This window comes from Sinocyclocheilus anshuiensis, unplaced genomic scaffold, assembly GCF_001515605.1.
Source record: "Sinocyclocheilus anshuiensis isolate Anshui unplaced genomic scaffold, SAMN03320099.WGS_v1.1 scaffold375, whole genome shotgun sequence".
Taxonomy (NCBI): domain Eukaryota; kingdom Metazoa; phylum Chordata; class Actinopteri; order Cypriniformes; family Cyprinidae; genus Sinocyclocheilus; species Sinocyclocheilus anshuiensis.
The window spans coordinates 315,405-331,657 of NW_015549594.1; the positions used below are offsets into that span (position 1 = coordinate 315,405).

Here is a 16,253-nt window from a genome sequence, read left to right on the forward strand (position 1 = left end):
TATATATAAGTGAACAGTTCACTCCTCCTAAAAAATTAAAATGATGTTATCGTTTACCTTGTAATGTGAATTAAACTGTCAGACATAAGTACAGACCAAAAATGTAGATGTTGGAACTGACTTTTTTATTTTATTTTATTTTATTTTAGTTATTTTATTTTATTTTTAGATTTTGCACTATTATTTTATTCCTCCTATGTAATTAATTCTCAGAATGCTTTTACTTTCTATATATAAAAGCTATTTATTTATTCTTTCACCTTCTTCTGTAATGAATTGTCAGTATGGTATTCTTATTTTTTTTTTCTCTCTTGTATATCAATACCAAAACATTTTATTTTATTTTTAGATTGTGCACCTTTCTGTGTAATGGATTCTCAGAACGCTTCTGCTTTTGGTTCTCTTATACGAATGCTGTGGGACAAATGTTGATATTTAAACCGCAGTAGGTGATCTGTGGTGGGAAGTGGCCTAACCAGGCTGTGATTGCTCTTTTGCTGTGAGTAACAGCTTACTTAGAGGCATCAGCTTCTTGTCTTTTCTCTTATTCTGCAGCGACAGCCCCTATCCCCACAGCTGCCTCTCTGCATTAATCTCCATCAGTTCTCATAGAGCTTTGGATACACACACATTTGAAGTCACGCTCACGTCTATACTGCACTGACTGACGGAGATGCTGCTGTCAGGTCACAGTTTTACAAAAAACATCTGCTGGAGGAATTTCTGTGATATTTATGTTAGAAACATAATTGGTCTGATGTGAGTTCAAAAAGGAACTCCCCTTTTAAAAGATGGTTATGTTTTCATCACAAAGTCATGCAATTTTAAAGGTCACATGGCTTTAGTGAAGACTGGAGCTGTTTAACAATGAATGACGAGTCTATGGTGTGACATAGTTTTTTTTTTTTTTAAGCATGAATTATTTGTTTTGTTTTTGATTTATGCCCTTTCTGTTTTGCAGCCCATGGCCCTACACAATTTTCCAACGTGGCTTTGACTTGGTGATGGGAGAGCAGCCATCTGATCGCATTTTTAGGTAAGAAAGATCACTTTATTTGTGCTTTTTAGCTTGTGACCCAGTTCAAAATGAGAACTAAAAAGATATCTAAGTAGTGCGATGAACAATGTATACATACTGTAAAAACAGGACCAGTTAGTAGTAATTCCAAAAGTAATTAAAAAAAAAAAAAGTTACTTCTGAGAAAACAGAACATTCTATTTTATATCACTGCATAAAATAAGCTTTAAAAAAAGGTGCTGACAAGTATGTAATAGGTTTCTGTTGAGACGGAGTAGCTTGTGAAATAGAGTACACTTATTTTGTCATTTTGGCTAAGCTGACATTTCTTTATTCAGCTTCAAAGAGCTCCTTTCACAGTTTAAATAAAAACTTGAAAATAGAAAAATGTTGTAATTACTTTTAATACAGGGCCACTGAATGCGGTTCCCTACAAAAAAAAAAAATAATCCATGTACAAAGGCGGGGATTTAGACAATGTTTAGTCTATAACTGGAGACTCAAGACTGATCAGTGCATTGCTTTATGCACTGGAGATGTTTCAATCTGTGAGGTTTATGTTTTGGAATATTTAGCAATGCTTATCCAATTGTTGCAACATATGGTTACCTTCAGTTGCCATGCACAATCTTCATGTTCTGAATTATTCATAGATCTCATCCATGACATTCTGAAGTCCTTTGATTGTTCAACCCTAATTCGTTTGTACAAATCACAAGCAATTTATTTACAAATCGTATGAATCAATGTTCTTTCTCATTTGAAAACAACAAGGGAGGGCATCTTGTAATTGGAATCTGAGTTATAGGATGTAAAATCAAAAGGTGTAAAATCTCATATCCCTTGGCTTTGGGCCACCAAACAAATACATTTCATTGGGACAATTAAATGTTTTATTTCCAAACAAACCTGCACAGACGTGAATGTTTGAGACGACTTGAATGAAAGATTTATTTTCAATTTCACATACATCATTGATTTGTGCCATGAATGAATAGGAAAGGCCATAATCAATTTTGAATGCTTCACTTATTCATTTATATATCTAGCTTTCGATATCAGACTCGGAAATGATGTGACTGATATTTGTTAAACTTTTAAAGTGGAACTATAAAGTACAAGAATGAGAGACGAAAATATGTTGTTATGGTGCAACTAACAGTCTGCATTTTTTTTAAATTTGGAGGTTTTTTTTTTTTTTTTTTTTTTAAACGCTCTAACCTGATTTACTTTCCAATCTGCTAACCATTCAAAGATAGCTACTGTGTCTGTAAACATCTCGTGCAAACTTTGGTACACCCATCAATATGTTGAATTCTGCTACTTGTAACAGAGCTGCTTTTTATGGTTATTTCTTTTCCGTCCTGTTATGAGGTTCCGCCTTTGTTTGTTATTGACTCAGTTTGCTGAGATATTTTAAAAGGTACCCTCACTTTTTTGATAGATGTGTTTTTCCCTTTTAACTTCCACCTGCGACGAGGGAGTTCTTTCCCTGCCTCAGTTTTGTTCGGTAATCCATTTACAAGTCATTTTCCTGCAAAACTCAATTGAAGCTGTTTCACACTAGCAGGCGACAATATTCAGATGTGTCAAGCTTCACGTTACGTCCCCTTTTTCTTGAATCTGCATATTGCAAAACACTTGGGTGAGTTTTCAGCAAATCTGTGGTGTTCGAAAAATTTCTTTTTGAGCTGTCATGGAATTATGAAACACATATGAGTATGGATTGCACTGAAATTTCTGCCTGAAAGATTTGACAAGAAACTGTTACTTGAACAGATCAGTTTACCATTAACGGCATATCTGACGAGGAAAAAACGCTGTGTACACATGAAATGATCCCGGTTTATTTGGATTTAATGTAAATGGTAGCTGATGATGGAGGATATATTGACATAAATGAGCTTGTGATTACAGTTGATGAGGCACACACACCACCCAGGTGTGATGAGATTCATGTGGAGAAATCCAGACTGATGAGCGCAACTTGGAAAAACAAGCTTGCTGTGTATTGCAGCATATTGTGGTCAGAATTCAGACGCAATTGCATTTTCTAGTAGTTTAAAATGTATGCATTAAACGCATATTTGTCTGTGCATTTTTTTTCCACAAGTGGTGACAGTCCTCTTGTTATCGGTGTAAGAATGTTGTTCACAGGTATTTAACACATCTTGTGTAACAGATGTGTTAATAGGAATGGTCTTTCACGTGAAAATGCAAAGAAGTTCCTTTTCATATGAGAATGTGCCATCTTTCCTGAAAAACGGCAAATATATTTTGATATGCATAATATATGTTGGTATTTTAGATGTTATTGAAAAGTCACTAATTTAAAGATGAGCATAGTATAATCTCTTTAAATATTTAAATATTAAATTTATCGTTATTTATGTAGTTAGTGAAGAATGTTGGTGTTGGTACATTGCTGTCTGTGAGGTTTTAAATGTGAATTAAATGAGCCAGTTAATAAATTGATTGATTATATTTAGCCTTTTCCAGCATCTACTATTATTATTATTATTATTATTAGCCATGCATATACTGTGAGAGCACAACTACAATTGAAGCACCTGCATTTGAAACCACTTTAGGAAAATAAATAAATTAGGCGGTTGGTAGTGGCTTATTTATTCAAACATATAGGAAAAGATGCAAGTTTAATAGACTTAACTGTGATCAAGAAAAGCAATTTATTGCAGTGTATTAAACCGCAGCAGATGGAGAGCTCCATTTAGTACACAAGAGGAGGGTAATCTGAGGGTTATAGCTGCTTTTCTCTTTTTTTTAGAAGTTAATTCAGGGTTTGTTTTGTTCAGCATAGTATGTGATTCTTTTTCGACAGAAATTATTACTTAAGGTAGCATAACATTGATCAAAAGTGACTGTAAAGACTTAAATGTATAATTTTTCTATTAATCAAAGAACCCTAAAAATGTATCTTGTTTTCCACCAAATTATTAAACTTTTTTTGACGTTGATAATAAAAAGAAATGTTTCTTGCACATCAAATAATCATATTAGAATGATTTCTGAAGGATCACGTGACATTGAAGACTGGAGGAACGACTGCTGAAAATTCAGCTTTGCCTTCACAGGAATAATTTACATTTGAAAATATATTAAAATAGAAGACAGTAATTTTAAATTGAATAAATATTTCACCTTATTACTTTTTTTGCTGCTGATCACAGCGTGAGTATAAGTAGGCAGCAGATGCAGCACACATTCAGGTTTTCACTGAGGAGCCGAGCCGGTGACCCGGCCGCTCAGCGGTAGTACAGGAGCTGTGGTGACGGGACATGACGTCTCCGTTCCCTCCTTCAGGGAACGAGGGTTACCATACGTAACCGAGACGTTCCCTTTCAGTCGGTCACTCTCGACGTCACGTCGGATGACCGACGAATTGGGATCCTACCAAAAGGCCACAGCTACTGCCCCTTCCAGTGTCCTGTGGAAGTCACCTGCGCCCCTACTTTTTGGCGTAGGCCAGCGTGACGTCGAGAGTGACCGACTGAAAGGGAACCGCATAATTTATTCATGCCACAATGTGCACTGGGAGCTCATAGACCCTTAACCAATCAGCAACATTGTTAATTATAAAGCGGTTTGCCTCAGTTAGCCTAGTTTGGACAACATTTGGATGAATATTGTCAGTCTAACAAGTGTTTTTATTATTATTATTATTTTTTATTTTTTTTACGTAGATTCATCATGAGTCACTATTCTATTGTGACTAATGATAAAATGTCATTATATTTTTACAGTGTAGGTTTAAATCACATCTTCGCATGCATAATCCTGGAAAGCTAAAAGTGCTTCCAATAATGTAATCAGACAGTATTTTTGTTTGCATAATGCATCTTATGCAAATAGAATTACTGGGGTGATTGTTTAGCTCATGTACATGCGGCTTTCTTCAGATGCATGGGTGGAATAACATTATTTGAGTTTACAGGGGGAAAGCAAATGAATGAAGGAATGAATCAGCAAGTGATTGAATCATACAAGTACATCCTGGCTATTCTTCACAGGAAAAAAAAATACCTGTTCATATTCATGGCTTAGACTTTTTCCATTGTATGCAAGTCAATGCTGGACAAAACTGCGTTTATTAATTAAGTGTTATGACACCAAGTCGAAACCTCGGGATTTCAAAGTGAATTGAAGTGCAGTAAAACAGAGCTAGCTTGTAGATGTGCCAGTTTTCAATTACTCACACAAACTCTTTGGACCTTCTGTTCTGGGCATTATTTTACAATGCTCAGTTGCTTTGTTTTTGTAGTCCTCTATGGATATCCACCCACAAGTTGATCTTATCCGCCTGGACGTCTCTCAGCACTAAAACCAGGGGGTGGGGGGAGTTTTCAAGGTCAGATAAGCATTCCGGTAATGACTCAAGTTTTAAAATGTGCTACCATTCCAGAGTGAGGGTCAAACTGAAAAATGTGGTTATATTTGATTTTGCAGGGGAGAAGAGCAGCTTTTTTTTTTCTGTCAACAGTCTGTTTGAACCTTAAGATGGATTTGTAAGAACACATTATTTGTTAAACACTTGCTCCGCTGTGCAGAGGCGGATACAATAAACCAAATGAATAGAAGTCTTTACATGTGGGAGTCTCTCATGAGGATGTATGGATTTTTTTTTTCATGTCAAAAAACATTTAGTGAATATAAACAAACAATAACTTGTCTTTTTTAAATGTGAAAATGTGTCGTTCGTTGTTACCCTGGACACCACTATTGTTAGATTCCTACCCAGAATTTCATGGATCCTCGAGAGAAAAACTTTTTCTTTTTTTGAATTGTAAAACTACTGTCATCCAAATGCCAATTGTCTTGTCTCACAATGCAGCAGCCTGTAACAGGCTGAATGATGTAAAATGTTTTTTTTTTTTGGTAACATTGTGAGAGGTTTCTGAAATATTCACTTTGCCTTTCTGTGTTTCAGATTCACATACACTCTTGGAGAAGGCATGTGGCTGCCTCTTAGCAAAAGCTTTGTCATTCCTCCAGCTGAGCTGGCCATCAACCCCTCTGCCAAGTGCAAGACAGATATGACTGTCATGGAGGACGCAGTGGATGTCAGGTACTGTAGGAGATTGTTTCAAAGAAGAATAGCTGAGCATGATGACATATTGAAATGCATTATTTGATAGTTTGCCTAAAATTGTCAAAGTCTAAATAAAATAAACATTAGGGCTTATTTTAAAACCGTTTGGACCGATCCTTGAGCAGCCTTCCAGCCATCAGATTAATTTGTGATAATTGATCCTTCACTAAGCCCTGTCTTAAAAATTGTTACCTAACATAGCAACTGTTGCCATCCACCATTTTATCATACATGTTTTTATTAGTCTTTGAAGGTCCATGTTGTTTAGAAAGTTTTAAATGGAATTTTACAGAAATGTATAATTTTTCCAAATCTTTAAATAAATCGTAAGAAATGCATGTTGCATAACATCAATAACAGCACCTGCATTTGATCCAAGCTATAAAACAAAATAAAATAAATATTTACGTATTGATTCGAACCAAAATAAGGACGATAGTAAAGAGTTCATTCTGCGCCACAGTAAATATGCTGTATGAACATCAGTTCACATAACTGCAATTTGACAATGTCTTTAAATGTCTTTTTCTCAATTACTTTTTACCACTGTTAAAACGGCACTTTTCATGTAAAAATATGTGCTTTAAAGCTTATTTGAGAGAGTAACAGTAACCAAGGTGGGCAGAGCTTAGCAAAGGTTCACTTCTTCCTCTGTGGATGCTATTGACTGAATTCATTGCTTAAATTAATGTTGAACCGTATGCCTTTATATTATTCCTTTATATAGCAGTCCCAAACGTTTTTTTTTTTTTTATACAATTAAGTTGGTTTGAGCAAAGACTATAGAATACCCAAGACGTGTCACTCATAGTTTTGAATGGGGAAAAATGCAACACTTAATATGGCCACTCAGTCACAGGAAGCCCCGCCTTCTGAAAGAAAGGGCCAATCGCAAAGCATGTCGCTGCAGCTGCTGAAAGAAGTCCGTTCTGAGACGTGCACTCAGGGGCCAGTTGCATAAACTTAGCCACCATGTTAAGACTGTGTCTTAAGAACTAGTTTGACCAACTAGCAGTTGCTAAGGGGTAATCAGTCTTCCTTTTCCAATACAAATAAGAACAATCTACCTTTTCATAACTGAATTAAAAAAGTTATGACCAGTCTTGAAGAAAAAAATTAGATGACTAACTTTTTAAGACTAGTCTAAACAGTTTATGCAACCGGCCCCTGGACTGCACATGCACACTGGCTGATATAGCCTGAAAAATAAGCTTTTTATAACGCTATTTGAGCAAAAGAAACAACATTTATGACACAGTTGTTGTCAGATTTCATTGGTGATTTCAAATATAAAATTTAATCGTAAGCTTAGTGAACAGTTTTGGAGAATTTGATGTTTCCCCATTCAAAATGATAGGAGCTGCACTTGCATGCCCGAGAGGCGTTTCAAAGATGTCCGCCGAGTGACATGACTTGCCTTAAAGGGACTTTGGTTTGAGCCACCACAGTCATTTAAACATATACAAAATGACATAAAGTGAAAATAACATGGTATGTTTGGGTTATGGAAACATGGAGTTACCATGGTGAATATACAATACTAACATGAACTGTTAATGAAACGTGAAAACTGCTCCTGAATAGAATGAATATCATACTTTCATGCAAATCCTTCCCAGCTAACACACGCAGTACCAGTTATGTGATTTATCGGTACTGTACTTTTATTTCACGTGTTGCATGCTCGTAGTTTCTGCGCTTTAGTGAAGTGATACAGCGCAGCGCCACATTCGTGCGTGCTATTGAAGAGTGCGTGCTACGAGCACGGTATAACATCTGGCAGGACAGGATAGTTTGTTTTTCTGAGATGAGAGACTTTTATTTCATAAGTTACGAAAATAACGATAGAATAATGACACTGACATAGTCTGTCAACATCTCATCTGACCGCAGATACTGAATCGGGACTGTGCATTTTTCTCAGGCACTCTTTACTTAAACTGCATCTGACAGAAGTGTCAACAGCTTTCATGCATGTCTTTTAAAATAAAAGTCTCGCATCAGAAAAACATTAAGAATTACGTTTTTTGTTGTTGATGTTGTTTCTTTGGCCGTACCCAGTGACCCACTCAGAACGGTCTCGTGACCCACTTTTTTACCTCTAGGCAACTGAGCATAACAAATGAAAGATTACTGATCTAGGATGTCTTGGGTGTTTTTAGGTTGACTGGATAATTACAGTAAATTACAGCAACATGCCTGTTCAGTGCCTGTGGTTCCAGACTTTAAAGTAGCCTCTGTGTTTTCAACTCAACTGTCTTTAACTAAAGTAGATACAGTTAAAGGCTCTGTGAGTTAAATAAGGCTCTAAAACACTTGTGTCAAGATCCAGTTGTGTCAGTTATGTCATCCTGCACCTTTTAGTTCTTCAGAAATCCTGTTGAGATTCTTATTTTCAGTATTGCATATAATTGCGTAGCATCTATTGGTTTAATTTAGCCACTATACATGACATTTATTGTTTGATTATTATTGTGTTCCTGTGGCTCAGTGGTAGAGCATTGTGTTAATAGCGCAGAAGGTTGTGGGTTCAATTCCCTGGGAACACACACATACTGATAAAAAAAAAAGTATAGCCTGAATGCACTGTAAGTCGCTTTGGATAAAAGTGTCTGCTAAATGCATAAATGTAAAATGTAATGTTTGAATGGCACTTCTTGCGAGTTGTCAAATATGAGGATGATTTATTAGTAAAACATTCCACTGAGCCCATTTATTGAACAACTTGTTAAAATTTCCGATCAAACGAGGTGATTTGTATTTTTGTGTTTATTTATTTATTTATTTTTGTAAAGCCTCAAAATTGATGTGGCTTGACATTATCCAGACCTTGCATGGGCTTTGAATGCATTGCCAAAGGGCACATGCTGATTTGATTAATTTGTTTTTAACCCAAAATTGATTCATTTTGTGATTAGTCTCTCACTGAATTATCATGGTAGCTGGTTCTTAAAGGAACTTTTAAATATTTCAGTGCTCAGGGCCTTAAAGGCAGTAAAATGGAAAAGTTACTTTTGGAAATTCAATTATAGATATGGTTTTGTTCATAAGAAATAATAAAGTTGGAAATAACCTATAAAACATGCTGCTGTTATCCTCAGAAAGAAAAAAATATCACTGTCTGATGTTAATTAAAAGAGACCTTGCTGTTAAAGTTGAATCTAGTTAGTAATTTCTGTCTCTAATTAACTTACTGTCCATATAACACACACACACACAAACACACACACACACACACTTGCATACTGTACACACACAATTAATTTGTTATTTTTATGGTTTTTCATTTGGCTGCTATTGTCTTTTTTTTTTTTTTAGAGACATGTTCATGGAGCTGTTATTTATATATAAATACCAATATATATGTGGCGAAAACTAAAATTTTCTTTGCTCTATCTTAATTTTTATTCCTTTGAAAGGTCCTCTAAGTGTGTCCTACTGATCTCCCGCAGAGTGGCTAGCTTCGCAGGGTCCACCGTACAAAATTTGTCAGGCCATGTGGTCCCCTGTCCCTGGGCTTGCTGAATATTGCCTCCGTTCCAAGTGTTTTTCAGAGCACTGGAATATTTCGAAGTAACTCTTACCATGGTAATAAACATTCGTCAAAGAGATAATTTACTGCCTGATCTTTAAAGGAACAGTTCACCCAAATATGAAAATGTCGTCATTTACTTTCTTCTGCAGGATATATAAGAAGTATCCCTACCCCTATCTGGGGTAACATTAGATGAACTGATGAAAGTAATTGATTAAATAATTTTCATTTCTGGGTGAACTATCCCATTTAAGGACGATTTAATTGAGTCATATATGTAAAACCCAAAGGGGTACCATTAACCCTAAAGAAGAAAAAAAGGAATTTATAACCTCAGCGACACCGTTAATATGAGATATTAAATAATTTGTCTGGCTAGAATTTATTGACTTGGCATAGCCTACTTGTGAAAGTAGAGGGAAATTCTATATTTAAGCATCATTACTTGCACTGATCATCTTTGACCACTGTTAAAGCTGTAATTATTCCTTAGAGAATTAAATATTAGTATAATAACACGTTTTTATGATATTTTGAATGTCTGTAGACTGCAATTTCCCATGCTAGCCAGAGTCTGCTTGTTTGGAAAATTACCATAGCTGTCGACTTCGTACATCACGCAGTACATATTTGTTCATTTCAAGCACAGCAAACACATTTCACTACCGTTGTGCAAGTGAACCAGTACACCGCTTCTACTCCCAGCAGCATAATCTGATCCAAGGAAAAGCAATCTTGGAACTGCACAGAACAATCAGTTTAGAGAGAATACAGTGTAGAGTAGACTATGTATTGGTGTCTATAAAGGAGATGTTTGGAATGTCATTGCATTTATGTTTCAGCAGGATTGTTCACCAGGGTTCTGTGAAGATAGGTGGTCTGCAGCAAGACCACAGGGGGCCTGCCAAGTATCGTTTGAAATGTGTGTCTAAAACTAAATTAAAATGTAATGTACAATGATGCAACTGACACACTAATGTACAGTTGATGTAAAGTACATCAACTGACAGAATATCAGTCTGGCTAATGCTGACAATTTTTCAGTGATTCTTTCTGCAGGTTACATAGTTTAGTTACACCAGTAGGTGTCGACATGTGACTCTTTAAGAGTGAGTCAGAGAATCATTAGGTCAGCCGATTCATTCAAACACAGTGATTCATTCAGGAATGAAACGGGTGACTGCCTTAATTAGTGAGTCATTGATTCATTCAATGAAATGATTCATTAGTAACACCAAAGCATTTACTATAGGAACAAATTAATCATTGAATTATTCACTCAACCAATTCATTCAAAAGTGTTGTTTTATTTAGGCAAAGCAGCTCTGCTGTGACTTTGGAACTATTTTTGTTGGTGGAGGAAAAATGGACAAAGCAATATTGTGTCTAAAATGTAAGTTACTCAATATCAACTTCTTGTTTATTGAGCTGTTATACAAAAGCAAAACTAACCTGTTATCATTATTATTATTGTTATTATGCAAAGCTGACTGCAACGTCTCCAGTTACAATGAAGGTTTTAGGACTATATCACTGATTAGTGTCTTAGCTTTTGATGAAAAAGTATTATGTATCACATTTATCACAGAGTGAATCTTCTATTACTTGGATGGCCTTCTTTATTACAGTCTTAAGTGAAGGTTAATTTGAATTACTTCTTGCTGCTGTTGAAAAGAAGTGTTCAGTGTCTAGTCTGAAAATGCTTGCTTTGTATTTGGAGTTAAGCTACTAATTAGAGCTTCCACAGACTTTCTGTTCTAAGCACTGCCAATTGAGATCCTTTGTTCACAGAGGTAGATTTGTCTCAATTTGTTCAAAGTGCCCTCATTACCGTGGAACGGGAGTCATTATATATTCTGCCTTATTACTATAACATCTTCCCCTAACGACCATAACATCATAGCTTTAAAAGGTCTGCCTTCTCTTGCACTAGTAGTATTGTGCTAAGATTGGTGAGCGAGGGAACCTGAGGTGAGAACTGCAGTGTTTTTTTATTAAGTAAGGTCGACATTTACTGAGAATCTCCAGTGATTATAGTTCACTGTGAAATGTGTGATGCTTGTGTTTTAATTTATTAATTTCTTTATAAATATGAGGAATCCTTGATCTTTTTAGCAGGATAGATACCTTTATTCCCTTCTTTATTTTTAACAATGTTTCTCTGTTTTTATATTTATGCATGCACTTATTTGATTGTCATTTGCATCATTTTTAAACACTGACAGACCACTTGGCTTTGAGACCGGATTCATCGGCCACTTCATAACAGAAAAATAGGAAAAACAAAACTTGGAACGTAAAGGCAGTATTTCTGTCTTGAAGCCGAAATCACAGTAGCAGAACTATGAATCCATTTATCACAGCACTCCACTTCTCCAGCAGCCTGGTGATTTCACACTCTTAAAATATATTAGACAATAAAAGGTCACTGGTTTGCTCCTTCATCATGACCACTGCCCATTCATATTTCATAGTAATGATAAATATTTGGATGTTTCAAGTGCTCTAGAAAGGGAAAAAAAAATATATATAAATAAATATAACCCAATACAATTTTTCAGCCACACAGCTAAAACCAAGGTCAGAGCAATGGAGTTCATCTGTTCAAGGTTTAGCCTTCAGTGCTGTTGCTTACTTTTGCTGCTTTGGAAAGCTTTTCCCGTTAGCTGGATTTATGGTAGTGTAGAGAAGACACAATAGTCAGTTTTAGCTTTACGTTACTTGCCTCTTTGATATCCAGTTCTTGACATTTTTATGTATTGGATAAAGTGAATATAATATAATATAATATAATATAATATAATAAACAAGCAGATTATAATTACATATTGTCCTAATGACGGCTAAAGATGCTAGAGGTTGTTTGCAGTATTGACCTGCCATTACTAACTGAGTTTTCTCTGCATCATTGTTCAACAGGGAGGAGCTGATGATTTCTTCGTCCTTTGACAGTCTAGAAGTGCTGCTCGACTCTTTTGGCCCGGTGCGCGACTGCTCAAAAGACAATGGAGGCTGCAGTCGAAATTTCCGTTGCATCTCTGATCGCAAATTGGACTCCACTGGCTGTGTGGTGAGTTGTCGTTGCCTGTCTTATTTTTAGGGTTGTGAATAAAAAAAAAAAAAATAATAATAAAACAAATGTGTGTGTATATAGTAGTAAAAATTGAGAAAATCCCCCAAATGAAGATAATTTATTTATTAATTCAAAATTTTATTATTATTTATTTTTTATTAATTTGCCTGAGACTTTAGAAGTCCATATATCATTAGTTTTATATTTATAGTATATAATAGTTATATTTCAGCATTGATAATTTAATAACTAATAACACATTTTTTTAATGATTTAATTACACATATTTAATATTAATCTGACAGCTCCAGTTTTTTTTTTTTGTCTGTCTGTCACCCTTTGAAATCCATCTCTTTTCTTGTCTCTTTCAGCTGTCTTGTAGATTACAAGTGTATTGATGCAGACTTCTCTGTTTAGTTGTTTACATACTGTCATAGACTCAAAACAGAGATAAAAAAGCCATTTCGACGCCTGTATCGCCATAAACTTTACAATGTTTATACAAATTTGAAGAAAGAACACCCCCTTGTTCTCAATTTCTTAAAAAAGAAAAAACATTTACTTTTATAAGTTAGGGATTCCTTTTCTGCCGAAGGAGTTTGTCACTTACCATGAAAAATCGTATTTGTTTCTTCCATTTCTTTTTTTTTTACATCACACTCACTCTCTCGTCCTCGCTTGTGGCTGTTAAGCAGCCATGAAATGAGCCAGAGGCTCTGATTTCACTCACCATCTGGCTGAGGTACGCTTAAAGTGTTTGATTTCTCACTCTGGCATGCGCCGTGATTAGTGTGTTTGGCTGGCCCTGCTGATGGGAGGATTGTTTCAGCCAGGGTTTATGAAAAGTGCTGTGTCTCATCCATCTTTCTGACACTCACTTCATTCATGATCTCCTGCTCATGTTTATGAACATGCGAATCAGGGTTTGTGCAGGTACATGTCTAACACGAACCTTATTAGATAACTATTCCTGTTCATTGTGATGTTTCATTTGAAAAATATTTGCTTTGATTGTATTTTCTGAATACTGAATGACAATGGGTGCCATGCATCGTTCTGTTTGGTTTGGTATTTGTTTTGTTTTGTTGTTTAGGTAAGTTTTGTTGTTGTTTTTTTTGTTTGTTTGCTTTGTTTTGTTTGTTTTACCAACTTAACATTTCTTTAAATTAGTGCAGTACTTGTTATTCTAGTTTTTATTTAGTGTGCAAATGATGCGCAGAGTTAAACTCCTGACTGAATATATGTATATTTTTAATAAACCAAACAAAACTGCAACTGAACTTGACAGTCAGTGGTCACCATGCTTTTTTTGTATTCAATGTGGAAAAATCATAGGAGCAAAATCAGGGTTGGCAGATCAAAAAGGGTTACAGTGTAGTGCACTGCTGGCAAGCATACTATATGCTAAAGTTTATAAAGGTATCTGTTATTTTCAATCTGATGTAATGTTTTATTTTGTCCTAATAAATACAGCTCTTACGAATGGGAATGTATTTGTAAATATCTTATGTCTGTTTTGATGCAAGCATAAAATTACCCTTGCATCATATTTGTAGATTATATTAAACAGTACACAGTAATTTAATGAGTTTCTGTGTCTTGTTATACTCGTGAGAGGCTAAAGTAAATAAATTGTAAAGACAAATTTATGCCCCCATGGCGATGGAACTGCAAAATCAAAAGAATTACATTAGCATGTTTTCTAATAGTATTTGCAAGCATGCATTAAAACTTGGGGAGGAATTCATAGGTCAGTGTAGATTGACAAGAATTGATGATCCCCCTCATATTAGTCAGGAAATTATTGACAGATGAGGTCATTGCACCACTAAATTCTGCTGCGTATTCTTACTTGTATTTGCATACTGAATTGTGATTGATTGATCTCTTCTGTCTTGTCTCTATTTTCGTATATTATTTTGCTTCCTTGCGAGCACTTATATTTCCTTCAGGTAAAGCTGGACGGACAGCACCAAACCTGCTGTTAATGAAACAGATGTTATGGCCTTCTCAATATTTTACAGACATTTCAACTCTAAATTCATCCTGCTCTTCTTAATCATAACACACCCTTCTGTTGAGCCCGTAGCTTGATGTTTTGTAATTAACAGATGACTGAAGCTATAAAAATGATGCTTCAATCTGTCCAATCATAAGAGCTCGCTACGGGCCCCCCAGAGAGCCTCATTCCCCCCCTAATCAATTAACACCTTGTCTGAGGACAGCAGTGCTACTGCTGCTTCTGTGTTTTAATATCGCAGTCTGCGTGAGCGGGCTCGTTCCGATCTGCTCTGTCTAGCTGATGTATGGCACTCCTGGGGAGAGGAACAGTGCACTAGTTTGGAGATACTCTGATAATCGCTAAATGATGATGTGATTAATTAGTTCCTTTCCCTCCAGCACACTAGGTGTTGAGTGCTTTTGTGGGACACAGAGGGGTGCCTGTCGTCAATCCAGCCATCCACATGAAAAACAAATTGGCTCCTCTCTAGATCTAAGCGAGCCAGCCAGACGTGTTCAACAGAGACTTTTAGATGTTGCTGACAAATGCTGGTACAGTAGCTGTCTGTATGTGAATGAATTATGTGAATGTATGTGTTAGTAGTGTATAATATCAGAATGGCAATGAATTTCAATGCTATGCCGGTTTAATGCAAAACTCTTAATTAATAAAAAAAAAGAAAATTGAATTGAAAAACTACCATTATTATTTTTCCCACCAAATAGTTTACATATGTATTTTTAGATAAATAAATAATAAAGACATACTGTACATTTTAAAACTGTGTTTATATATATTTCTCCATTAACTGCAACTTTTGCCTCAATAAACTACTCATTTACTGCGTATTAATAGTTAGTATTACTAATAAACAGCCAATATGTCATTAATAGGCATGCTAATAAGCATAATAGTTAGTGAGAATTGGTCCCTATACTAAAGTGTTACCATACCTGTATATACTGTATACACACACTTTAGAGAATGGTAGCATCATTAATATTCAAAATAATAATAATTATTATTAGTAGTAATATTTACTATTACTATTTAATTTTACTATTAATTATATATTACAATTTGCTATTATTTGAAATGTTTGAAATTGTTTATTAAAAAAAAAAGTATTTCAAAAGTGTTTCAGTATAAAGAAGTATTACAGTATAACCTGACTGCTGAGAGCAAGTTTAAGTTGAGGTCATCCACTGGAGGTAGAGTTCTCTGTTTCTTACTGATGCATTCCATCTCTCTTTGACAGCCTGCTCACAATCTCCCCAAAAGCTGTTCTGTCTCCTATCATGTTCTGGCTGTTAAGGACTTCTGAGTTACTAGTCAATACTTGGCAAAGGTCTCCTGAGTGCAAACTCAGTGGGAGTGATCCAGATGCGCAGCAGGGAAGAAACACCATTTTTTTTTTTCTTTTTCTTCTTTTCCTTCCAGGATCAAAAGGTGGCTTTAAAGGACTGTGTCCATCTCTGACTATCTGCTATAGAGGGACAGTCAAGGCCAGCAGGA

General features: G+C 35.5%; 1 protein-coding gene across 3 annotated transcripts in view; it reads left to right on the top strand.

Moving 5' to 3' along the window:
* The window catches only part of astn1 (astrotactin 1), a 267,140-nt gene that overhangs the window by 99,864 nt on the left and 151,023 nt on the right, over positions 1-16,253 (top strand). For all 3 annotated transcript variants that reach the window (XM_016446854.1, XM_016446855.1, XM_016446856.1), the window contains 3 exons: positions 962-1,036; positions 5,967-6,104; positions 12,583-12,733. In XM_016446854.1, coding sequence (XP_016302340.1) covers positions 962-1,036; positions 5,967-6,104; positions 12,583-12,733 — 364 coding nt within the window. The remainder of the gene's footprint in view (positions 1-961; positions 1,037-5,966; positions 6,105-12,582; positions 12,734-16,253) is intronic.